This window comes from Thunnus thynnus, chromosome 13 (assembly GCF_963924715.1).
Source record: "Thunnus thynnus chromosome 13, fThuThy2.1, whole genome shotgun sequence".
Taxonomy (NCBI): Eukaryota; Metazoa; Chordata; class Actinopteri; order Scombriformes; family Scombridae; genus Thunnus; species Thunnus thynnus.
This window is the reverse complement of record NC_089529.1, coordinates 13491565-13518963: the sequence shown is the minus strand read 5'-3', so window position 1 is coordinate 13518963 and position 27399 is coordinate 13491565. Positions and strand designations below refer to the sequence as shown.

Genomic DNA, 27399 nt, shown 5'->3' with positions numbered 1-27399 from the left:
CAACATGTAAATCAGGCTTGATTCATACATGGTTACATAGTGTAGCTCATCAGCGGAGACATCGCCCCTGGCTCCTCACAGAGTCTGTAATCTTGGCTCGCTCACCTCCAGAGACTGCAATCAGTAACACGCTGTGGCATCATTAGCAAGTGACTGTGTAAAGATTTTCTGTCAGTATAGCTTAAGGAATCTCACATTAACTTCTTGGTTGTGTCGGCATGCAGTGCAATACCGTACCTGGAACTCAATTACATTTTGGCTGCAGTCAATAATATCAGATTTTATTGTTGTGAAACAACGTCCAAAACTACTGGATTCTGCAGATGTAAAAATACTGATATGTGAGGGCTTTGCAGATTGAAGGTAGGAAATGGATGTTATAATGTTGGAATGTTGAGCAATAACAGTATTGACTGCTGCCAAAGAGTCGGTCTCATCAATGCAGAAATTAGTTGCCTAAATCCTTCCACCATTTTGCATCTTTTTACCTTTTTTTTTAGTCTCAATCTTTTGTGGCAAGTTTGTGTTAAATATACACTAGTACACACTACTGCTATTAGTATAGATAGTATATGTTATGTTAAATGAATCTGATTTCCTAATCTCATGGATGAAAATTGCGTTAGGTCTTTTGCCTTAATATGTGAGCTTAAGTAACAATAATAATGTCATGAGTAGCCTGCAACCTCTTTTAGAAAAAACTAAATGCAGTTTTTTCATAGAAATGTATATATAATATAAGAGTCATTTTATTTCATTTATAAGAAAATCACAACAAAATAGTGTGAACTCTGTGGGCTCCAATTTAAGATAAACAGTGGTCCCTTCCGTAGTGGCCACCTCTTACCATGATGCTTTTATTTACAGATATCTGTAAATCTTGGTGGTGTTTATTTAAAGGGATGTGATGAAATTTAACTCTGGGTTTGGTACTTCTTCTGTTCTGTGCAGTTTTATTTACACAATGTGAGGCTAGCAAAGTGGAAATTTTCTTCTCATTCACAATCTTACATGAATGTAGCTGCTTCAGTAGTTATAATCTCTGCTGGTTGTAAACCTGGAGAGGATCATACGTTTGTATTTGTCCGCAGCTAATCTCACATACTACTGGACCCATCAGCTTAATATTTTTTGTGCACATTTATGACTGTATGCTCAAAGATTTTTGAAAAAACTATTTTATAACGCCACTGACTGCTGACTCCTCAATCCTGTTGACCAGCCAGTAGGGGTGTCGCAAGTGATCAAAAGCTGCTTCAGTTTTGAATCTTGTGTCCATTAGGGACAACCAATCATGCCTCGTTGTCATGTTAGATCAATCAGTGCCTAATTTCGGTACCTTGAGAGTGGATTTTGTTGTGAATTAAAATAAATATTGAAAAGATTCCTTATGAGCTTATCGTAATCGTGGGGGAAATATTTGCGTTCCCAGGGTCATTCTCTGGTCATTTTCTATCCTGGAAGCAGTAGGTCACGACCTGTCTCAGTTCATCTCTCTGTCTACTGAGGTTGACTGGGGTAAGCAGCTGTCTTGATAAGGCTGGCTGGGTCCTAGGGTAATCTAGGTTGGGTGGAGATATGCTATGCTTTGTGCAAAGGGTCAGACAGGTTTCCTTGTAGAATGGATAGCAAGTGACCTGTGTACAGACTAGGTGACTTCAGTTAACATTAGTCAGCATGGTGTCTTGTTCATAGTTCAATAACCAGTAGAGGCATAGATGAGTGAAGAATAACCTTATTTGGGGGTAGTAACGGTAAGGATTTGCTGAGGGGTTTAAATACTCTTGTCCAGAGGTAGACCGCAGAATTGAGTGGTATTGCACAGTGTTTTCACTTGTACTGTAACTCTGTTCTCCTCGATCGAGACTCAATAAATGTTCCTGCGTAACACATCCTGGTCTCCTGACAGGTTCTTCACTTTGGATAATCCATCAATCACAGTAAAGCTTAGACTCTCGTCTTTTCAGCAGTCGTCACCATTATACGATATGCGTTACGACACAGCAAAAGGCATTTCTGGCAATCAGCTGGGCTAAAAACAAGGTTTCTTGAGTCTGTTGTAGGCCACAGTTTGGACTTTGTCGTGGCCCAAAAACTGACATCCATAGAAAAGTTTGGTCTCGTCTTCAGATTAATTCCATGGGGCACAAATCAAGATGAATAAATCCCTGTTTTTGTTAGTTTCGCTGCCACCTTGACTGTACACACCTGGCGGCGATCTGCACTCTACTGAGTGCGCTCTTCTAGTTACTAAAGCATCTACATGCAAGCAGGACCAAGAATAGCATTCCCTGCCTGTCAGTGGTGGTTTAATTTGCAACATTGTTTAGATTTCTTCTCTTCAACTGCATATTTACGAGAACCTTAAAAATAAAGAGTTCAAACTATTTGATGCTAATTTCTTGGCTTTTGGAGTCCAACATACCTGAGCTTCCATGTTGTTAGTTTCATTGTTATACACTTTAAATGTTATTTTTATTGATTTGGGTGCAGTATATTATATTATTGGCCAAAAATATACAGTAAAAAAAATGACTGGCTTAATCACATCTGTCCTGGAGAATACCAAGATAGAGTGGCAGTGATACAAGAAGAAAATGCAGAAATGTATGGTTATACTGTGTATTACATATAACATGTATACATGTAAATTATACATCAGATATTTACAGTCAATCTTATGATACTCAAAGTTAAAACATGACACAGTGATTAAGGTCAGTTAGAAAGAAGATAATGTCACAGTGCAATATGTAAAATCAAGACAACAATAGTTTGAAAAATCAAAAGCTATCTGTGGAAAAACATCTGCTCCTGCACCTGCTGTGGTCTCGTAGTGAGGGATTTGTAGTGCACCTTGTAGTCCCAGTTGAGCATTTCAGACTGAGCAGGTTAAAACACGATCTTTGTATCAAGGTCTTTGTTCATCCTGTCTTAGTCTTCCAGCTTTCTGTGGATTTGCTCAGCAGTGCAGCACTGAGACATCTTTTTCTCTGCAGAAGACAGAGTCAGTGGACCATGTCAGGCTGTATATGGATGTTTAACCCAGGTTTATGAGTAGATGTGCAACTTTGAAGGCATTCAGCATTTTTCTCTTAAGGAATAAAGTGTCCGTTTGTGAGAACTGTGTCAACTGTGCCCAGCCACTAGGTGTCTACATTCAGAAGTCAGAGATGGCTCAGAGGTTTGGGGTCAGTTCCAGCGGAGCCAGTGGTGTGGGAGTCGAGTCATTGGCCCAGCTCAGGGTAAAGTTTGCCCTGCTCTGAGCTGAGGGCTCCGGTGTTGGGATAGCAATGTGGAAAGCAATGCCTACGGCCAAAAGGAGAACAGACACCAAAGCAGAGGATCCCCGACGTAAAATCAGCTGAGTGACAGAAAGGGGCACTTTAGGTTTGGTGTTGGAGGTGTTTTTGCTCTGTTCAGCATCCCCCTTGGTATCTCGCACATTTGTGTTGTTGCACTCAGCCTCCTGACCCGCTTTCAGCTCCTGATCCTGAATGTTGACGGGATTGTAGCCATCTGCTCTGGGAGCTTCTTCCCCGTCCGACTGGGCCTTCAGGACGCAAAAGATGCAGCTGTTTAATCATTGTGTGAATAGACCGATACAAACATGAACAAAGACAAAGTGAGAACATTCTGCTTAACTACACATGCTGCACGCTCCACTTACTGTGTTAGGGTAGTCAGAGATGTCAGGCAGCATCGCTTCACTCAGCAATGTACTAGTAGGTCGCTTTGGTGTCACCAGCACTTTCTTTCCAGCTCGCTGTTGAGCCTGAGAAGACGTTAGAGTGAAGTCCATGTATCAAATAAAAGTTTTTTTTTAAAGGATGAGACTCCAGTCACTCACAAATAATCCAAAAACAAATGCACTGCCTCTCAACTCCACTTTACTTTGCATGTGTGTAACATTTTTTTAACTGTTTTTTGTGAATTAATTAAGAGTGATCAGTTCGAATGCTATGCAAAAAAGAAAAAAAGACAAACCATGACAAATCAAAAATATATTCACTTATTAATATGAATAGACTGAGAACACAAAAATTAAAAATTCTGCCAAAATTCAATTGGTATAGCAGTAGTGCAGATAAGAATGTCTCCTGACGGAGCTCCAATCAACAACAAATTTCCCTAATAGGAAGTTTCATTTGATAATCCCAATTACATTCCTGTCCTCAAATCCTTTTTCTGGAAACATTTCAAAAGGTTTTGAAGAACGATTAGATCACCGTACCTTCTGTGTGACTTTCTTCCAGTTGAGTTTGAAGATCAGAATGAGGAAAAAACCTGTCTCGAGGATAAGGCATATAAAGATACCCAGCCACAAGCCTAACAGGAGAGAAACAAATAAAAATGCGCACACATTAACGTGTTCACTTGTCTTCATGGGTCATCAAAAGAAACAGATAAAAGTTAAAAAAAAAAATACACATCTCACAAGGTCAGAGCTTTGACGCATATTTGAATGTGTGTGTATGTGAACAAGCATGTGTGCACATTTATCAATACACGCACACTTTGAGTAGACAGCAAAGAGCTCCACTCTGGCGGGAGGTAAATGGCAGGCCGCAGGGAAGGAAATTAAGTTCTGACTGGTGCAGCAGGACCCAGAGGGTTTGTAGGCTTAAGTAATGAACCTGGATTTAAATATAGACACACTAACTCACTTCCAACTTCTGCTGACACACTTTAAAGGTGCTGCTCATTGGATAATACAAGAAATATTTACGATCAAGTCAAAGCCCCAGTCTGTAGTGTGGTGAAGTAAATGGGGCCAACTCATTGATCACTGACAACTGCTTAATTTCTGAGAAAAAAAATCATGTAAGTGTGAAATATTCTGAGCATGATGTTAGTTCAGGCAGAGCAATGAAGTCAAACTTGCATTGACTGATTGGCATCAGCTGTTTCATTCATGGTTTACAGGCTCTTTCACTAGCTGCTTGACTACCAGCTGGCTTGTAACATCCAATCATATTCATACAGGTGTACAGCACTGTTTTTGCACATTTCTAGGTCTATGTTTTTATTCTGTGGCTTTACTGGAATATCTTAAAATGCTTTACAGTTCCAAAACTCCATATTGATCTTATACTGGCTCTTAATGCAGCCCCTCAGTTCAGCCTCTGTCTGAAACAGGCCATTTTAGCTCCTCTCCCCCTCATGATGAGCACACTCTGTTCTGATTTTTCAACTTCAGGAAGCTGTCACTCTGCAGACTTCTGGCAGTTCCATAGACTACGTAAATAAACAATAGTAGTAGGATTTCTTTCTCATGTTTACTCAAAATGTCAGCTTCCTAAATACATCTGCACATGTTCAAGCCAGAATCCGATCGGAAATATCCAAAGGGACAATGTGAGCAACCCGTGGAACAAACTTATCACCAACCTTAGCAACAAAGACTATGAAACAGACAGCATTTGTGGGCATGCGCTAACAATCTGATGTCATCAGATGGAGGAAGTAGAGGTAACTTTGCAGACAAAGTGTTCAGAGCAGGATGAAGCCTGGGCTATTGACTTTCAGGGAGCATTTTTACATACGTTCACCTCAAGTTTTGAACTTTTTGCTGTGTTTAATATAGACATCCAACATTATAACAGTATAAAAATATCAGAAAATCACAAAAAGCATGATATGTCCCCTTTAAAATCACCTTGTTTGTTGTCCCTGTCCACAAGGTCAGATTCCTGCCATACACTTGAAGTAAGCGTAGATTGTTTATCTGAACTTTATGGTACTTACCTAATTCTTTTAATTTTACTAAGTAAGATCACAGGAATAACAGGTTACCTGTTTTTATTTACATGCAGAAATATACAGAGAAAAATGGGAATGAAAGAGTTACCTAATATTCTGAGCTTGGCAGGAAACATCAGAGCTATTCCCAGTGGCAAACCTATGCAGTAGTAAGACACCAAGTTGGACAAGGCAGCAATTTTCTGCATCCCAGATCCTACAAGAATCCCTGTGCAGACACACTGAAAACACACACGGATTGAGATAAAGAGAAAAAAAAAGACACTGATTCAACAAGACCAGCAAACAGCTCTGTGTGCCGTACAACACAATGGCTCATTGTAAAACAAGACAAGAACATTTGTTTTGTTCTGACATACCAGAAGTGCGTCAAAGAACTGTAAAAACATGTAGACTGTGAGGCTCTCCGAGACAATCGCCACAATGTTTCTGCAGGCAGTAGAAGGAGAGTATCAAATACAGAGTTGCCTTTACTTGGTACAGGAAGGATGTATGTGTCTGTACTGGTTTGAAACTCACTCATCAGAGGTGAATATGTAGGCGACGACTGGCTTATAGCCAGCGATGACGATACCCTGGAACACAGCAAGCACTCCTATAGCAAAGAAATTACATTATAAAGGGATAATACCCAACAAGTTGGACATTTCACAAATGTAGTGGGTGATTCACACAAGTATTTGAAATTAAATTTGCGTGTTTTTATTTTATTGGTCTATTTCTTAGTGGTTATACAAATAACAAATAGTTCTTGAGTTGAGTTTAGTTGAGTTTTATTGGCTGGTGCCAATAAAACAACTACACGGGTGTCCAGTTACACTGTGCGATTACCGGAAATTAATGGACACCTGCTAGCCAATCAGAATTGAGAATTCTCAGAAGCCATGGTATAAATTGTATTAATAATGTATGTTTGTGTTTACATGTGTATATGTTGTCATCACACCTGTTAGAACGAGTGTCACTTTGCAGGTGACTATGGCCCTGGCCGTGTCCCCGGCTCCCAGAGCATTCCCAACACGCACACAGGCAGCTGCATGGATACCTAGAGGGAACTGTGAGGACCCCGTGTAATTATTTGGTTACAATAACTTACATGGTAGAGTTAAATAATGAGATGTGCGTAAATGTTCAAGAGGACAAATACATACCATATATGTTATGGCTGCTATTTCCGCCATCACATGCTGTGCAGCAAGATCCACCTCGCCGAGTACACCTGATATGATAAAGGTCAGATTGAGATGTTTACAAAGACTCTATCACTAAACCTGGAAAGTACACCAAGAAACATTTCACAAATGTTTGACCAATTACATTCAGTAAACTGCATGTAGCAAGTTGATGTTTCCGGGTATCACAAATGTAAAATGGAACAGATGTAATCATGAGTTTTTCTTAATTTTAAATTATTAACATACTGCTGGTGAAGAAGTGTCCATAACCAAAAACCTGAATTTTATTTGAGCAAATAAGGCGATTTCATCGCATCTCGGCTACTGCAGATGAGGGATACCCTTGATGTTTTGTTGACTAAATGATTAATCAACAATAAAAATAATTGTTATGTGCAGCCCTAAAAGTAAGAAAATTTTGAAAATACAAAAGCAAATGTGTGTCAAAAAAAAAACACTGACCAGCAAGTAAACCTCCAACCTCCCAGATCCACCATTCAAAGCAGACCATGAAGACACTGGGAATAGCCAGCTTCATATAGGTGCCCCATTCCTGCAGACAGTCAGTGGACCAGCCTGTTTAGAGTTTCACACATACAAAGAATCACACTCACTGTGGCCTGTAGAGGACGACAGATTACTGAAGACAGATTCAAACACAAGATGCTGATGTAGTATTAGATATTCACATGTGTGTGTATAACAGTGAATGCAGTGTGTATGTATAGGTCTCACCTCCCCATGTCTCCTTGTGGAGGTTCTTCCATCTGATGTAGCCATACAACAGCAGGCAGATACTGATCTGAGAGAGGCTGTTAGCGATTGCTGATCCACTGCAAACAAACATGACAGAACATCTTCATGTAAATACTGGAGGGATGTCTAGTGTTGTTCTACATTACCTGTGACAGGACAGGACTTCACACTGAGGAGTCAGAGGAGGTCAGCAGCATCGAGGTACTTAAAGTTACAGTATGGTATGAGCATACTAGATGCCTTAGTGTCTGAGAATAAGTCTTGAAAATTAGCAGGAGTCCATGACCACAGAGACCCGATTGGTCAAATCGACTGCCTGTTGAATCAAATGTTTGTCCAGCTGGACCAGGATCAACTCCTCTCACAGCTTTCTCTTCTATCTCTGCCCTACTCTGCCTCCCTCTCTAAATAAAGTACAAAGATAACAAACATCAGTGTACTGCTGACTGTATTTTAACAAAAAAAACCCAAATCATTCTTGTAAAATAGATTAAAATGGATAATGGGCTCTCTGACCTCCTGTTCTCTTCTGTCCAAACTCCTGGCTATGCATCAGCCCCCAGCCCCCTCCTATTTGAACAACAGTGAGATGATCAGGAGAGAGAAGGAGAGCTTCTCCGCTTTGAATGCTATATAGGCTTAACAACTATATTTCATCATCACTTGAAGCCTGATACCATAAAACATAAGCAAAACATGATCCGACAAAGATGAAAAGGTGAAGAGAAGCAGCACGACACACTTACACGACACCCAAATGGAAGACGACAATTAAGATGTAGTTGACCCCCAAGTTCAAAATGTTTGCTACGGCTGCTGTGTACATCTGAGGCAGAATGATCCCCTAACAGACAAAAAAAGACATGGAGTCAGAAATCAGCTATCCAAACTGAAGAGTAAATATTCAAACAGCATATTATTTATACAGGTTCTATATAATATAGACAAATTAAAACTTGTGATGTGATTTAGTTAGTTTCCCCAAAACAACTTGTGGTTTTAACTGAATGCTAACATGCTCACAGTGAAAATGGTTACATGCTTATTTTTACCAATTGAATGTTAAGCATGTTCAGCCTAATGTGTAATTGTGCAGTTGGCTCTAATGGTAAAACAAAAGTCAATACTATAACCAGTACAAATTAAGTTTGCATGTGAAAAGTCATGAGTTGCTTCTCTTTAATACTTAGACCTGTGTATTTTGGCACCCTCAGGTTAAATGGTCATTGATTTTGTGGGCCTGTAAAGGCTATTGGGACATGAACGATATATTGGGTTATGCAGATGAGGCCGACTTGGTTCAGTACTCAGGATTTAGCAGAAGATAACTCACAAAGCCACGAAAACCTGTTCACACTCAGTCTATTACTGCAAACAATTTGCCTAATTGCATCAGTGTTTTAGAAAAATGCAACTATAACGAGCATATTTAGATGGTGGGTGAGTTAATAAGAATCAAATCAACACACTGACAAATTAAAACAATTCAATAAGAATATCTCAGCTGTCTGTCAGTTCTGTCCGCGGTTCAATTCCTGTTGCAGATCTTTGTTGCGTGTTATATCCCATTCTCTACCCCTTTTTCATGTCTCTCTGCACTTTCAAAAGTAAAAATGCCAAAAAATAATCTTTAAAAAAAGATTTAATTGACTTTCACTATTTTATATATATATATATATATATATATATATATATATATATATATATATATATATATATATATACATATATATATATATATATTATTTTATTTTTTTTAATTTTAAAAAACAAATACATAATTTAATTTGATTCAGTTTAAGTAATATAATTTAAATGTTTTAATTCAATGGCCATTCTAGGAAGCTTCTTTCCGTCTTTATTTTCATCATTTTTTTTAAGAGGAAACTCTTTGCTAGGAACTTTTACGAGGGCTCCTAATGGTAACATTAACACTTTGTGAATAAGGCCCCTTAACAAGATTTCATAGCAATCCATTGAAGACATTTTGCTCCAGACCACAATTGTCAATCTGATGGTGGTGAATCAACATGAACTTACTTGGTTTTGTAGGTAGGCGACCTGCAGCTGGTGCAGGAACATGGCCTGTAGCAGGAAAAGACAAAGTGAATATTTTACAGGATGGAAAAGGTAGACTTTGATAAGCAGAGAAAGATGTAATTTAACAGTAAACATAACTTTATTAACCCTATGCTACTCATAGATTTCCAAATGTTCATATGTTGTGTGTAAATAGACCAGAGTTAACATGCATGCTAATAAAATGATTAAAAACACCTAAATGAGGAATATTCCAATAACTACACCTGTCATATGAACACTATACCTGGATTATCTCAGTCAAATTAAGGTGGTAAATATCTAGCCTTTGAGTCACTGTGACATTCATACAGAACATGCAGAGTGCAGGCAGGCGTAGTTTTTTGATGCATCTAACAATGCATACAAACTCATAATGCCCATTACTGCAAAGATGCAGCTACTCATGCTTTTCCTTAATTTACTGTATTTTATGCACCAGAGAGGTCATGGAGAGAACTGGAGGCAACAAAAGTTGTTGTTTTTTTTTCTACACAGTGAGTGATTATTTTGTACTTCTTCTAAGTTATTTCCTGTTGGTTGCCTGACATCCTTCAAGCATTATCAAAATGGAAAAGTGACCCAAAGTTATCATTGAAATTGGGTGACTGTAAATGCTTGATCCAGTTACTCACAGTGACAGTGGGTTATAGTGGGCAACACACTTGAAGATGAGGCCAGAGAGTGCTGTATCTTTCGGTATTTAACTGACCAACACTTTTCAATGTCAGTGCCTCCAAGTACTGGTGAGCACATCAGATCTTTTGAGAAGCTGAAAGACTTAGTTGGTCATCAAAGCTGCTCCAATTGTTGCTTCCAGACAAGGACATTACCCAGGAGCAGCCACATACATAGGCCACATACTCGGTCACCTAGGGTGCCAAATAAGAGAGGGGACGTGTTTTTCTTTTGGTTTTTTTTCTTACCAACAGGTGTGCTTGCTTCTCCCTTGTTCACCCTTCTTATTGTTTTTTCTCTCTTTCTCCTTGTTGACTTACATGAGTTTTCATCTGGTTTGATTTTCAGAGCCTTACTGGTCAGTCAGTTTTCACCCGACATCCACCAAACTTCATGTGCTACCTCAGGCCATGCCAGCAAACACTCAATTGAACGGCACGTTGACCCCCTCTTTGCCTTTTTGTCCAGTAGACTGGGAGGACTTTGTCTGAGCTACTGTTGCGCTTCATTTTGGTGTGAATTCATTTTTGAAGTTCTAGGACTGAAGGAACTATTGTTGCACTTTTTGGGGGGGGTCCAATCTAAAATCTCTCCTAGGGCACCAACATAGTAAACTTGATTTGCATTTCTTAGTGATTTCTTTGAATGCGGAGGGCAAAAAACAAACCAGAGTAACTGAGAGCTTATGAGAACATGTGAAGTTATTTACAGTGTGTGCCTTAAACTGCAAAAATGACGGAGGTAATGGGCAAAAAATGTTTATTATCCCAAGAGGGAAACTTCCCTGTTAGCTCAGAGTGGAGAATTAGCCATTACCTTCAGTGATTTGGTCAGAGTCCTGGATTTTTATGAAGGTGGTGGATGTTTCTGCACTAAAACTGTACTAAAAAACATTCATTTTAAGGTAAGACAGCTCACTCTGTTACTGTGTTTATGGCTGTCCAATGAAGAGCCCGAAAGTCTGTCAGACTCTGTGATAATGTTTTTATGATCAGTCAATACATTTTTATGCTAACATTTACACATTTATAAATCACGTGTCTTCTGCCTCCCTGCCATGCATGCGTCCTTGATTGTAAAAGTGGAAAACCGACTATACACTTACTGTATATCCTAATGAGCCAATATTACTAATTGGGCAGTAACGTTTTCTATCCCTCTGAGAGCGTGCTATATTTTTCAGACGCTGGGAGAGTTTCACTTCAGTGCACTTACCGGAACAGCTGGTAGAAATGCAGTCACATAGAGCTGGGCAATTCTGAAAGGGAGGAAAACAGAGTGACATTAATTTAATAGAGCCTTTTTCTGAAAGTTTATAGGTGAGAACTATAGGTGTTTGCATCAGTGTGTCCGTGATTTTTTTTCTATACTTCAAATGAAAGATTTAAAAAAAAATGGAAATAGAAAAGCCTGAATAATGACATGTCTGTTCACATTAAATTGCTGTTTATTTGCATTAGTTCCTCAAAATATAATAAATTAAGTTAAATGTGAAAATCTAATTATTATATGTTTGATCCTTTTTGACATTGGGTTGGTGACTGCAGGCAGATTCACATATCCAACTGTCTAAAGTGCAAACATATTCATAAGACATACACATCATATACATACACTTAAATGTATATGCTCAGCTGAACACTGACTGCAATAATACATACGTAAGACATCAATAGTGTTGCTGATAAGATTAACAACCGTAGCACTAAAGATAAAGTATGGGTCTTGTTCTTTACCTTAAGCAACCTAACCAACAGTTCGTCCTCACATCATCTGCATTTACGCTGGCCCATACACCTAAAGTATTAATGTATCAGTTTCATAAACCATGAATTTACCTGGCCACCTCATCCTCTTGGTGTATGATGAGTAGTAAGTTGTGAGAGTTGATGAGGACACCCCAACATGGCAGACAAAACAGCAGCAGGATCGATGAACTCCTTTGGAGGATTACTCCCACACGTTTCATATTCTTACCACCAAATGTCTGCAAAACACAAATGATACACAGAATTGAGACTCTGATTACACAGGTTCAAAATTAAAACCCTTGTTTAGGTAATGCACAATGACAATAAGACACTGAAAATGTGTTGTGCTCACCTGAGAAATGAGCGTGTCACAAGCCAAAGCAAGGCCTAAGCCTGTTGGGGTTGTGGTCAAGTTAATGGTCTGAGGGGTGGGAAATCAAATACAAAAAAACATCAGAGAACAACAACTGAACATTTGTTTTTAGTTATAAACTATTACTGTTCATATTTTATTTGCTTGTTGTCCTTTTTTATGTCCATAAACTGAGTAATATTTACATTAATGTGGTCTAAGGACACCCATCCTTCTTATACCTCTGATGTTTTAGCAACTAATGTGAATGTGGTTCCATAGTTCCTGAACACTATTAAGTAGAAAAGGACTGACAGTTGGATCACAAAAGCAATCCTGCAGGCACTGTGTGCTCACTGCTGTGGGGCAGATGCAGCAAGGGTGGAAAAGCCTATGGATCAGCAGATTTTTATGTTTTTATGGAGCAGAGCAACTCCGTTTTAAAAAAAAATGCTTCACGAGGATAAAGCAGCAAAGCCTGATGTGTCTCAAGTGAAGTAGGGTTATTGGAGGAATTAGTGTGCAGTATCCTGGCAGGAGGAAATTGTAGGACAGAGAAGGAAACCTAATTAGATTGATTGCAAGTGCGAAATATGATTTGTTGCTATCTCCCTAAAATCAAAACCAATGCATAGGAGGAGACCCTGCCTCATCCATATGATTTTGATGCGCTTTATTTCGAATAATATGATAGTAAATGGCAGGGATGTTTCCCAGCAAAGTGTTATTTTCATTGTGCACACAGATTTTTTTCTTGGCTGTACCTATATTTGGTACTTTGATGACTCAACATGAGCTTGACCACTCTGACTGGATTGGGTCCGCAGGGTATGTAGTCTTTATGTAGCAAAGCAGGGCACTTCAACTGGCCTATTTACTCCGGTTTCATTGTGTCCCACCTCATTGTATCATACCTCAGTCCATTGTGATCTCCCCAGTGGACATGAGCACCCTGTGTCAGGATATTCATGACTGCTACAAGCAGTATGAATGAACTCTGTGTTTTCTGTTGTACCCAAGAAAACTAGAGATGTGAGACTGATCCAATGTCTCAGCCAACAGAATGCATGCAGCTGAAGAGGTGTACCGTGACTTATTTTAAAGATGTCTGCTTTTATGTCTCTGTAGTCTCAAGGTGCAGAACATTTTGCCTTTTAAGGGATTGCCTCAAAAGGCAAAATACTTCTGTTAGGCAAAATACCTTCTGAAAGTTTTCAAACCACAATGTCACAGGGGGATTTCTTGGCCCAGTCCGGAGAGTTTGCCATGATTCACATAGTACAACAGAGCATCTTTCTGCAGAAGCCTTTTGGAAACTTTTTCTGTGTGTTGATCAGGTTTATGTGTCTAGATCTTTTTCCCGGTCTACTCAGTCAGAAATAGAAGGTAAACTTGGATTGTGAAATGCGTAAAGCTCTATCAAGTTCTTAATATTAAGATTTAATTAAATTTGCACCTGTAATCCCACTGAGAATCAACACCCCAGCCTGCAGCTCATTGCAGCTTTCATCCAATTACAACTCATTGCTTTGGTTTGCAGGTCCGTATAGTTTGGTGCCAACAGCTCTCACGACTCCACGTTGTGAGCTAAGGGAGCCGCTTCCAACACACATGCTCACATAAACCAACTTTACACTATTTGCCCTGTGCCAAGTGGCAGAGAGCCAAAGTAAATGAGTGACAAGTGAAAGGAGTTGAACATGTAGCAAGCCAGATCATTTTAAAGACCAAGATAGCAGACTAAACTAGAGTTGATATTTTCCATATGCGTCAACCTGGTCTTGCAAAAGAGACTTCAATCCTAATTAAATTTTCTGATGAAATAAAATCTATAATTAAAAAGGCTTGTGAATATTGGAGAAAAATACCACTAATAGATTGTATATATTGCTTTGTTTGATGTGAAATTAACCAACTGCTTGCTAACAAGTTAGCCAAGGACTTGAACAGCCTATAATACAGAAGGCATACAAGGTACTGCCTTCTAACCACCAAGAAAACCAACTGGTGGCTTCCATGAATTTGTACTGGTCTGCGTAACAGACAGAAAGGTTGTTATACCTTAGTTTTATACCTTTTTAGGATAATTATTTTACCCAAAAAGACAATTGCCATAGAATCTATATAATACCAAAAAATGCAGATATTGCACTCTGCTTTTGGATAAACCTCAGGTAATGCAGGGGGAAAGTGCAAAATGTGTTTTTTTCTACTTTTTTTGGCCAATTTAACCAGTCTGTTTAATAAAATGAGTTAATTTACTCATAGGAATTAAATTAATCTCTGTTCTGCTACTGTATGCGTCTGTCTATCCAAGTACTAATTAATATTTTCAATGGTACAATGAAATCATTATAATTTATTTATTAACAATTTCATACATATAAGTATGTGACTTAAAGGTAGCCAACAACACCAAAACACGAGTCAGAAGGTAAGAGGGCAGGTACTGCAATCTGCTAAGCTAGTTACCCTCAGGAGAAATACAGCGTCCATGTCACAAAGTAATCTACCCAGAAGGTGCACTTGCATGTGTTTGATTGGCCACCGAATCGTTGCATGATGTTGCGTATTATTGAGCCACATGCAGCTATTTTACCAAATGACCCTGCGTTTTTTATCCTGGAGCCCTTTGCGTTGGCACCCACGCTGCATTCCCAGACTGGCCTCATTCATGTGAATGAAGGGGGCTGCGTTTTTGCCCAGCGCCTTACTAGGACATTTATGTTGGTCTTTCCTTTAGTTTGTCACCCATCTGTATCTATAGCTTGAAACTAACACTACACAACTACACACTACACAAAGCCTGGAGGCATATAGACTTCTGGTTCTAGTTTAAAGCAGGATTTGTCAGCCTGATCCAAATCACAAGGACTTAAAAGGATACTCTTGTTGTCTGTAAACATGTTTGTAAAAATATTTAAATTTCATTACATGTTTCGTTCAGAAAACATACTGGTTTGTTAACTTTACAAGTGCAGCTCTTTACTATTTTAGCTGTTTTTTCCATGTCTTTACTCCATGTGAATGCATGATGGCAGATGCTGATAGAAAGATTGAAATGATTCTGTGCCTTTTTGGAATATAAAATCAGAGTACTGCTAGGTCCCTTTGCCTGTTTGGTGTTTAAAGATACATAAATTGAGCATTAGAGGTCACATTATACCACTAATTGAAGACCTGCACAACTGAAAGTGAATGTCCACTGCCCTCCCAGCACACTCACACACTCAAAAGATACTTATTAATATATGGTGAGGAGAAGGGGAAATGGTATAGTATCAACAGAAAGAGCAGCATGAATAGTAGCAGCACAGGAAGTAGAAAGAGTAGTGGTAGTAAGTAAAATCAATTAGTCTACATGCATGTAGATAGTACCGCTGAGGCCAGTGCATATCCAGCCAGTTCTGCATTGCCAATGTGACCGCAGAATATGGTGATAACGAACGGCAGGAGGAAGTTCAGAATCCGAGACAGCAGCTGTAGAAACAAGCAGAAACATTTGACTAATTTCCAAACAGTCCATCAATGACCAGGTGAAACTGATGCAGCAAATTATTGCTATTAACTAAGTTTAAACAGTTTATCTGTACTCTGAAAAGTGAAGTCAGAGAGCAGTCAGATCACCGGGCACAGACTGGTCTGCACTACCACACAGCATAGCCAGCATTTTATTTCACCTTGTACATACTGTTTATTTTGAGTATTTCAGAACAGCAGCTGATTGCACTGTTAGATTGTATATAGATAAGAGTGCACATTCAACAGTAACTCTGCAACAAAAGAATACAGTGACTGAATACTCTACAACCGTAGCACTTTATGAATAACATACCAATTGCCCCCCCACCAACACTTCAACTTTCCCCTACTCACCAGTGGGCCCGTGAGCCGTAAGACTTGGTAGAGTTCTTCTCTGTAGGCCAGTGGTAGCCAACGTCTCACACATGCACACCGAAAGAGTTTGGAGCTGACCGCTGTCGCCTCCTCGTCTCCCTCAACTGAAACCCCAGCAACCGGCCTTGCACCCGGCGAGGGGTCTGCAGGTTCCGGGGAACCCAGCTTCTCCATTCAAACACAGGAAAGAAGACAGAAGGGAGAGAGGAGGGAGAAAAGCCAAGGGACAACAGAGGGAGGGAGGGAGGGAGGGAGGGAGGGAGGGAGGGAGGTAGGGTGGGAGGGAGGGAGGGGGGAAAGAGAGAGCAAGGGTAAGAGGGGCCGTGAGTCTATCTGGGTTTAGAAATACAACACATGCACTTCTTCAAAGTTATTGATTAAATAATGTGGTTTGGAGGAGGGAGGGGGGATAAGAGAATGAATAAAGGAGAGGGGAAAAGAAAACAGAGGGAGTGACAGGGAGTGAACAAAAGTCTTTTTAGTCAAAGCAGGACTAATGAATGTTTCATGATAGTGAAGGAGGTAAAACAATCTGAATATTTCTTCTTTTTGAAACATTGTCAGTGCTTTTTGAACATTTTTTTTGTATTCCAGTGTGTGTGTGTGTGTGTGTGTGTGTGTGTGTGTGTGTGTGTGTGTGTGTGTGTGTGGTCTTACCGGGCTCAGTAATAATCTGACGAAGAATGCCTGTTTATACGGTGTACACAAAGAGCTCTGATGGCATAAACTCTGCAGCCTTTGATAAATTACTTACAGGGTAACTATGGTATTTGTGTTTGTGCGTGTGTGTGTGTGTGTGTGTGTGTGTGTGTGTGTGTGTGTGTCTGTGCCACTGATCATATCTGCTTCTGAGTGTACTTTGACCATTGACTTTAGTTACCCTACTCATGCAGTTATCACATACACAAACATAGTCACACGTGCCCACAAACCTACACTCATCTATTTTTTTTACTGACTTTAACATTTATTCACCAGCCTCAACAGGTATCTTTAACTTATGTAAATGAATGACACTGACTGAGTCACAGTGTTGATTTAATCAGTGATATTTATCTTTAGCGCCTGTGTTGCATCAACAGTTGGATCATTTGTAATAACAGCAAGGCCAAATTCACCTTCAGATCATGTCTGTTGCAAAGTCCAGGTGATCAAACTGTTCATTAGTATGACAGAGGTCACAAGCACAGCTATCAGCTTACACATTACAGCTGAAGAGGCCTCAGGTCTTTGTATGCTACAAGAAAGAGGAGATCCCTGCATTTTCTATGTAGTATATAGACTACTGGCTAGTCAGTTGTGCAACACCACATTTGTCTTTGTCGGCTATGTTGCAATTGCTGCTAACCTTTGATCTTTGATCTTTGTAAGGATTTTTTTAAAGAGCAGGTATAAGAGCTGTCAACAACTGAATATTATAGGCTCTGATTGTAAAAAATCCATGCTTATAATCCCTTTAAATTATGTTTATTAAATGCAAATATATCAGCAAAGAAGTTGGAAGTTTGAAGATGGCATGACTAATATGACTTTCTCTGCTCAGTCAACATTACAGAAGGGATTTTTGTAGAGCAAATATAAGAAGCTGTCAAAGACTGAATATAGGGTTGGCAGATACAGGCCTACCATTTTAAGAAGCTTATATGTGAGCTCTGGATTAAGACAGGGCAGAGGGGAATCCAAATGTATTTGAGAAAAAGTAATAACAGCACTAATGATAACAAGGTGTGATATGTCTGCTGCCTTCAAATCAATCTCATCTTTATTGTAATGTTGTGATTAACACAGGAGATAAACACTGTACGATATTGACTGTTGGCATTATTGTTTAATATTAATTAGTACAGTGCCCGTTCCAAAACGCAGGTGACCTACACTCAACAATGTACCTGAACGCCTCCTGTGTAGACACAACGGTTCACTCGCTGCTGCTAATCTGCTGAATGTGCTGCTCATGCTGTTTTCTCAAAAGATTTGTGTTTTGTCTGTAGTAGCATTTTCAAACAGGTAGTTCCGGGTCTGAAAAGTAAAGCCAATGTGGAAGTGCCTTAAACCTGCATTCTCTCTAATGGCCAACAGGGGGCAACTCCACTGGCACCAAAAAGAAGTCCCTTTGTATGGGAGTCTATGAGAAAATGACCCTATTTCTCTCTTGATTTATTACCTCAGTAATCACTTTCCTAATGAATTTATGGTCCCAATCGCTAGTTTCAAGTCTTTTTCAATACAGTATGATGTTGATTTTCTAAATTTTTCAATTTCAATTTGATGATAAAGCAGGATATGCTTTAGGGTGTGGCTACATTGTGATTGACAAGTCACTATCACAGTGACAACGTTGGTTAGATAAAATAAACATGGCGTAACCTCAGATTCACAGAGTATAAGCATAGCCGTCACTATTTCAGTGTGTTTTCAGTTCATGAAAGTTAATTTTAACATTTTGGTCACCTAAAAAAGTCTTCAGCATTTGGTTGTAGTAAAAGACCCTCAAAGGAGTCAAATGTTCAGTTTTTCTGGTAAGTATATTTTGTTTTAATGGTTTTAAGCCTGTTTTTCACCAGCCAAAATTAGCATTAGCATTAGCATTATCACAGTTAACCATAGGCTGTAAATGAGCCATGCTAACCAAGCTAGCAGTTAGCGCTAGGGTCAGCTACATGCTCTCGTCCAAATATGGTCACTTCTCATCACTTCTAACTCCAAAACTCCAAGATGGCGACGGTCAAAATGCCATTCTCAAGGCTTCAAAACACAAGTGCACAGACCAGTGGGTGACGTCATGGTGGCTATGTCCATTATTTTTTACAGTCTATGGGTGCTTCACAATTGCCATGGTCTCAGAATATATGACACAAACATGCTGGTGACATATGCTTAACAATGTACCCGAATGTCTCCTGTGTAGTCACTTGCTGCTGCTAATCGATCTGCTAACCATGCTGCTAACACTACACTTTTTGTTTAGACACGGGGTAAGAGTGTCCATTCTTGATTAAAAGCTCTGTTTTCGCTGTCTACCTTTCTCTGACTCGTGTCACGCCTCATCTCTGGTCTCTCCCTGACATGCTGGAGTCAGTCAGCAGAGACCTGAAGCTTACCCTACCCCTGAACAGAGAGGAACGGCTCACTGATTGCTGGTTTATTCAAAGTTTATTAATATTAAACGTATTGCATGTCCAAATTGTACCAAATTCGACATTGCATTCCCTTGGGTCCCCAGTCATACACCCGCCAAGTGTGGAGCCAATTGGATGAACGGCTCAAAAGATACACGAAGGACATACAGACATACAGACAGAGAGTCCTTAGAGATGTTAGTAATGCTATTGAGACATTTGTTCATAGAAAAGTCCTTTTTTAAGACAGAAATGTTTATGTTTTTCAAATATAGCCTAATGAATTTCTGCTTGCATTCATTCTTAAATAATCAAATAGAACAACATCATACACCTCATGAAATGGAAATTAGTTACAATTGTTAAAGTATTATGGTGCATAAACAACACATACAGCAGATAACAGATTACTCTAATCCTAGAAAGGATTTAGAAATACAGTTCTCTTTTTTTACATATCCTGATTACAAATGTCAACTGAATAAATGTCTAAAACATGAAGCTCAATGTATGTTTCAAATCATAATTTGTGGGTCTCATTAACTACCTGCAGCTGAAGGAACTTTTCTCAGTTGATCAATGCTTCACTCTAGTGGGTAAGAAAGGGAGGACTGTTGGAAATGCCCACGCACACACTCACACACACACACACACATAAAGTATTCTGCTTGCTTGCTCTTTAAGTCTGATGTTGACCCTGGTGTCATCTTTTTCCCCATGTTAACTTTATATATTACACATCTCCTGCCACTGTAACAGTAACAGCACCAGACTGGACGATTGCCTATGCCACACATTGACAGGAAAGACATCACATGAATACGCAGTAAATTATTGGAAATTGCTGGAATAAAACATGGTTATACTATTTTTACAGAGTGATTTATTTGGATTACTCGTTGCTCTCCAATGTATCACTACACCAATGGAATCATGATCTTTACATTAATTCATCCTTCAAATGTGAACTGGTACAATTAAGACATGAGAATTAAGATGCAATTTGTTTCTTGTTTTTAGAAGAAACTACAGTTATAATTACTTCAACAAAAGTAACAAGAAGTGGTGGAAGAAGAAATCAAATCCTTCCCTAAGTAAAAGTACCAAAAGTAAATAATCCAGAGGTCTTGCATGCAAAGTTTTACTCAAGTAAAAGTACAAAAATACTATCAGCAAAATGTATTTATACTGTCAAAAGTAAAAGTACTTATTATGCAGAAAAATGGCCACTGTCAGTAGTAAACTGTTATATATCAATATTAAAGGACCAGTGTGTAAGATTTAGTGGCATCTAGTGGTGAGGTTGCAGATTGCAACAAACTGAATGAATTACTTATGCATAATACAATGCTAATGCGACACAAAAGCAGCATTTGATTATTGTAGCTGCTCATAGTGAGGCTAATTTCAACTATTATATATACTGTTGGGTAGTTTAATCTATAAAAATCCATCATATTTTATAAAATGATCTTTTCTCTGTGTGTGTTTGTGTGTGTTTGTTTGTTTGTTTGTTGTTGTTTTATAAAGTAGCATAAAATGGAAGTAGTTTATAGAGTAAATGTATTTACGCTCCACCAGTGGTAACATGTGTCCCATTCATTGCAGTAAAGAATTTGTCAGGTGAGTGATGGACATGCTGAGCGCAAATTTAAAAGGACTTTGTTATATGACAAACTTGCCATTTATCACTTATTCTTATGCCAGTTGACATATTACATTGTTTCTCTGATTACTGTCATTTATCTGACATTATCTGACACAAGACAGGGAAGCGTCCTTGAGGAAATAATCCCCCAAACTTAATTGTCACAAACATTACTATTACAGACAAAATTAAAAGTTAATGTTACATTTTGTGGCAAATTGTATAAATCTTAAAACTAAATTGTTAAGCCAACAATTAGTTAATTGATGACTTGTTTCATCAACAAACTATTAAAATAGACTGTGAAAAGAACTTGTAAAATATGTATTTTAGTCCCTACATACACACCCAAGAAGTTTTAGTGCCAATATAATGACTGGCCAATAAAAAGTCTTCCTTGTGTCTAGTGCACATCATAAGAACGCAACAATAAAAATGAAAAAAAATCCAGGTGTGGGAGGATTGAAAGGGTGTTGACAGGAACAGATGAGCATAATGATGAGAAAGTCATTGAGTGTCAGTGAAGGAAGTTATAAAAAATGTCATCAGCTGGATGTGAAGTATATAAAAGCTACTGAAGATTCAAACTGTCCTCCACATCTTTAGATTCACACACAGGAACATCTGAAAGAAAAAGCAGCCAAGAAATACCGAGTCATTGTCAGGTAAGTACCTCTAGTCCTTTCAGGATGCAAAACATTTATGTTTGAGTGCACCACTGTACAAGTTATCATAAAATTGATAAGCATATGTTTTAGTGTATTTCCTAAGTATAGTTTATTTTATGGGTATAAATCCAGAGACCACTGATGTTACTGGTGTAACCTGCTTTAAAATAAACTGTTAATCTATGATTTTTTGAGTACATTTGCTTAACTGTTAACTTCTTCTAACACTGGAGGGAACATAATGTAACAATGAATTGTGTTCCTTTTTGGATAAAAATCCACTTTGTGCTCATGCCTCAACAGAAAAATTAGGTTACTCTAACTAAACAATTACATTTTCTTTAATGCTTTAATATCTCATATTGTGACATTCCAGAAATCCCTTCTTATGTTTTACTAAGGATTTCTTACTTTAGACCCCTTTAGACACATCACATTTTGCATGCAAAAATTTTTAGATGACACGTCACATACTTCTTTGATTTAAATGGTTTTCACTGCTGCTTGATCATCTTTGCTTACGTATTATTATACATTGCATATTCTTTGTACAGCAGAGTAATTGTGGCCTTGTGTGTTTTATTTTTCTGATTGTTTTAGGCATATTACCGTACAACGGCACAGGAGAAAGTTTAAGCTAAACACAGATGATTAATGTGTCAAGTTTTTCTGCTGTTTTCATGGGCCTCTGGTGGTTGGCCTGGACTTTAAAATGTCGCAGATGATTGGTAGCCTAACAAGGTTGAGCAAATGTCTGCAGTCTGTCAATGCAACACGTCTAGAGCTGCAACTTCATATTTTTTTTCTGCTGAAAAGTACTCAAGATTCTGTGAATGAGAAATTCAAATAAATGCTCTTTTTTATTATCTTTCCCTAACCTCCAGGTTCATTTAAGGAAGCGTAAGATGATGTTGATGTTCAGATCCCCTCTTTTCCTTTTGCTCCTCTACTGTGCAACCCAGACATTAGGTAAGCATACTGGTCACCAATAGTTTAACTGGCTTACTTCTTTCAGTTAAATCCTTCCATTTAACTATTTGTCACGCCACGTCTGTGTAATCTTAGTTTTCAATGCTTCATTCCCCCTTTTCTTTTCCCAAGGTGTCAAGATCGAGTCTGTCCCAGGCGTCAACAGTGAGGGATTTATAGAGACAGAGCTGAAGAAGACAGTGTCTCTGTTCTGCAGCTCTGAGGCTGATGAGGAGCTGGTCTGGCTCAGGAATGGCGCTTTGGTCAATCTGATGGAAGGAAATAACAAGGGTCGCAGCAGCGTGTGTGTCACACCCATCATCCATGAAGACAACGATGCAACTTTCACCTGCCACCTCGGCAGAAATACCACAGTTAGGGACTCAGTTACCCTGAATGTCACATGTGAGTCCCTTCAAAGAAGAGAGAAATAAACGTCAGATTGGCGTTAATGATAATACTAATAAGTAATATATAGTAAACAACTATTTGTACTGATATTCATTTCCCATGACCTTGACAGTTGTGGTTTTGACTGAAATGTCAGACATTCATGGTCCCCAGAGGATGAACTGTAATGTCTTTTGTAAGCGTTCACCATATTAGTTAATGAGTTATATCCATCTGTCAAGTATACAGAAAAAAAACACTTTCCCCTCTCATCCAACTGGCCAACCTGATTTAGCCCATAAATACAACATCCATGGACGTTGGGTGTTTGGTGGTTAACTTTAAACCAGCACCTTCATCAGGTCAAAATTTTAAGTTGTCCAATACTTCGGTTTATGACCAGATACCTACAAAACTAATGACATTCCCAGCAGCCTCAGCTGTACTTTGTGTTTAGTGTTACTTAGAAAATGTTAGCATGCTAACATGCTAAATTGAGATGTTGAACATGGTAAACATTATACCTGCTAAACATCAGCATGCTAGCATTGTCATTGCCTTTGTCAAAAAGCACTATGAATTACATTTGACTTGTATTAAGGGTGCTATATAAATAAAGTTTGAATGATTGTTAGCATGTTAGCATTTTAGCTCAAAGCATTGCAGTGACTCATACAGCCTCACAAAGACTCTTATTCTTGTTAAGTAATAGTGGCATTAAAGAATTGATAACTGGTTCAACAGACCATTGAAAGCTATCAGCAAAAAAAAACAAAACTCAGCTCAAAAAACCTAGCAGTATCCATATTTTCCCTGTGGTTTTCCTCCTCAGATCCCCCAGCGCTCTCTGGCTCAGAGGAGGTTGCAGTAGAAGATGCAGCCATGCTTGTCCTGCGGTGTGATATCTGGGCCAATCCACCAGTCTCATCTGTGTCCTGGACTCTAAATGGAAGCGCAGTGGATCTATTAGGAGGTGGCTTCACAGTGACCAATGATGGCTTTACAAGCCAGCTAACCACCAACAGGGTGTTTGAAAGCTTGCATGAAGGCATGTATCAGTGCACAGCAATCTCCTCAGTCTATGGAGAGTACAGCAAGGCCTTCCATGTCACAGTAACAGGTCAGTTCACACAATCATACCTCCACAATTATACAGAAGCCACATGAATAGTCTGATGTTTTATATCTTATGAATTCATATTACTGACTGATCATGATGATGATCAGTCAGTAATATGAATTCATAAAATATGAGTTGATCGTCTTCCCCCTGATCTGTAGAAAAGACCATGAAGTTCCCGCTGATGCCTATGATAGCAGCGCTGGTGGTGGTGTGTCTTACTGCGCTTCTTGCGGTTGTTTCACGCTGGGACAAAATTACAAAGGTAACACCACACAAAAAGCCCATACATACAGCACAAAGACGGACTCTGTCTCATAACAAACTGAACTTCCTAATGCTTTATTGTTCTTTTGACAGTGCTGCAAGTAAGTCCTGCCCAAAATGCCAAATGGTCATCTCTACTTCATTAAATGAGAGAAATCATGAAGATACCGCCGCTCTCTTTTGTGTGCAAAAGACTGTGATTATTCCTTTACATAGTCTTTTATACCAAAGTTATTTGACATTTGTTAAATGGGTGGTTTGACATTTTGGGGAATACATTTAATCGCTGTCTTGCTGAGAGTTAGATTAGAGGATACCACTCTCACAAAGGCTGGAGTCAGGTGAAACATCTAGTCTGGCTAGCTGGTTTTTGTACAGATTAAGTGAACGAGATATATCATGTTAGCAAGCTTTATATATGCTGGGAGTTACTTTTTGACAGAGTCACGCTATCTGTTTCTCCCATTTACAGTCTTTGTGCTAAGCTAAGCTAACCAGCTGCTGGCAAAACCTTCATATTGTGGTATCAATCTTCTCATCAAACTCTGGCCAAGAAAGTTAGTAAGCATATTCCCCAAAAGATCTGACAAAATGTAACATTCTGTACTGTGTTAGCTCTTTGTCATATCAACTATTGATTATGGCAGGATTATCTATGAAGTCTAGACTCAATATCACCTTGAGATCGTCCTTGGACTTGTTTTTTATTGTGTTATGCGACCTCACCCTGTGATGCAAACTTTTAAGACACCACCACCTGTTTTGTTGTTAATATCTTTGCAATAAAACTTTTTTTGTTTCCTCACAAAACCTAAAAGCACACTGACATTGTGGGGAAACACACATATATTAATTTTGATATATTAAAAGTAATATAATAGTGGATTATGGTTTTGGGATAGAATTTGTGAAGTCAATGGAGATCCTCTTTTGAATACATGGCAGAAATTTACATAAAACACAGTGTTATCATATCTCTGGATTTTGAAATATCTAACATTGTATTTTTATTTTTTCAAGGTCATTTTACATACATATTTTAATACAGTTATTACATATTATACTTTCATGTTTAACACCACAATTTTCTAATTGCTAATGTATAATAAATCTAATATATGTTACCCAAGTACAATATTGTTCACATGTTGTCTATCTGCATCAGTCAATTAATAAATTATATGATTAATCAATCTCATTTGCCACAAACAAAACTAACACATGTCAAGTTAGTTGGCTAAAAATAATGTTACAAGCTAAAAGAAAAGAACTCTCCCTGAAAAAGAAAAAACAACTTGTTTAATGGATAAGGACTTATGATGCTTTTGGACCCCACAATGTAAATGTAGGTGTGGGTCAGTGACACATCTGTTAAACAATTAAAACATCACAATAAAAGAACTGACGCAGATTTTAAATCTTATAGTCTCTAGCTAGTTTCCACTTTTGCACTTTTGAACTTTAACTCCTGACTCAACGCTTGTTAAAATCATGTTATACATTTACTTTTAACGAGATGAAAGAACAGGGACGACCATATCATCAGGGTCAAGGTCTTTGAGTTCTTACCAATAAAGAAACATTTAAGAGGTTCACATAAAACACTTGCAATACCAAACGAGGATGATAGCACATTTGACGAGAACGTCAAAGGTGTGAGATCAGCTTAGTCACGTGGTAATCAAATATACCGTATGATGATATTGTCTGACTTACTGTGAAAGAAGCATGGTTATGCCTGAAACTTTGAATCTCTAGTCTATAATTTATTTATTCGGTCCCTTTTCCGTGTCAGGCTTCTACAATTATCTCCAAAAGTCAGTAACTATTAATAATGCAATGTCTGATTGATTCAGAAATTCTCAGAGGTCACTGTCAGCTACAAAACACGTTTTAAAAGAGGTATGATGTCATGTGCTGAAAAGACAGACCTCTCTCAACTACAAAGTATCATATGAGCTAAATATATGACAAAATGAGAACGTGAATTAATTTGAAGCTCTGGTTTCCTTGTAATTGAACAAAAATAGCATATGCAAAAAACAAAAAAAAACAACAAAGTTGTTTTAGTCTACATTCAGACAATAGAGGACAAACTGTAGTTGTGATCACTACCTAATGACTGAATGAGAAAATGTTCCTTTTTTATCCTCCTTAATGGCTCAAAATGATATAGGAAGCTTTGCTTTGCATCACATAGCAGTGCTGTCATGCTGGGAACCCTTTTAACACTGTTTGATGCTAAACATGTTTTCTTGCAGCCAATTTTGTCTAATTTAGATTTCTAAAATTGTTTTCCCAACACAGGCTCCTCACAGATTGCTGTATAAGATAATAGAAGAACAAATAAATTCAAAGTTAAAGAAAAATTGGAAAAATTGGCTTGCTAAAGTCCATAAACACCAAAATGAGATACATGAAACCTTTATAATCTTCAGTATAATTATTATGATTTTCTATACTATGTTGCCACAATATAATACAATCTAATATAATACAGGACATGATAAAGTTTGCAAAGCACTGGTGTTTGAAAGCATTTCACCTGCAGCTCTGTAGCGACATCTGCTGGTCACTTTACTTCAATCCCAATGATAATGATATATTTTTGTAAACTGATAGAGACAGAAAAAAATATGATTGTGAGAAACTGACAGGCCTCAGTATTTGAATATTATCCAAAAGAAGAAATTATGGCAAACTCTCAATAAACTCAGCTATAAATGCTGTAAGATGCAAACTCATGGCAGTCTCTTTCTCTTTTTAA

The 27399-nt window shown here is 38.4% G+C and overlaps 2 protein-coding genes across 2 annotated transcripts; one reads left to right on the top strand and one right to left on the bottom strand.

The window, feature by feature from the left end:
- Positions 1-2461: 2461 nt before the first annotated feature.
- On the bottom strand, positions 2462-16665 carry slc47a1 (solute carrier family 47 member 1). Its single transcript, XM_067608123.1, has 17 exons — positions 16431-16665; positions 15933-16034; positions 12555-12623; positions 12290-12438; positions 11667-11709; positions 9735-9779; positions 8441-8538; positions 7674-7771; positions 7401-7514; positions 6915-6982; positions 6710-6818; positions 6283-6358; positions 6123-6192; positions 5852-5984; positions 4235-4329; positions 3671-3775; positions 2462-3553 (listed from the first exon to the last, which is right to left on the bottom strand). Exons 1-17 carry the CDS (start codon positions 16623-16625, stop codon positions 3179-3181), a joined length of 1944 nt encoding a protein of 647 aa, XP_067464224.1. The 5' UTR covers positions 16626-16665; the 3' UTR covers positions 2462-3178.
- A 4478-nt stretch (positions 16666-21143) lies between these two features.
- tmigd1 (transmembrane and immunoglobulin domain containing 1) lies at positions 21144-25767 on the top strand. The gene is made up of 6 exons (XM_067608122.1): positions 21144-21883; positions 22771-22855; positions 22988-23260; positions 24078-24365; positions 24527-24630; positions 24726-25767. Exons 2-6 carry the CDS (start codon positions 22792-22794, stop codon positions 24735-24737), a joined length of 741 nt encoding a protein of 246 aa, XP_067464223.1. The 5' UTR covers positions 21144-21883; positions 22771-22791; the 3' UTR covers positions 24738-25767.
- Positions 25768-27399: the final 1632 nt, after the last annotated feature.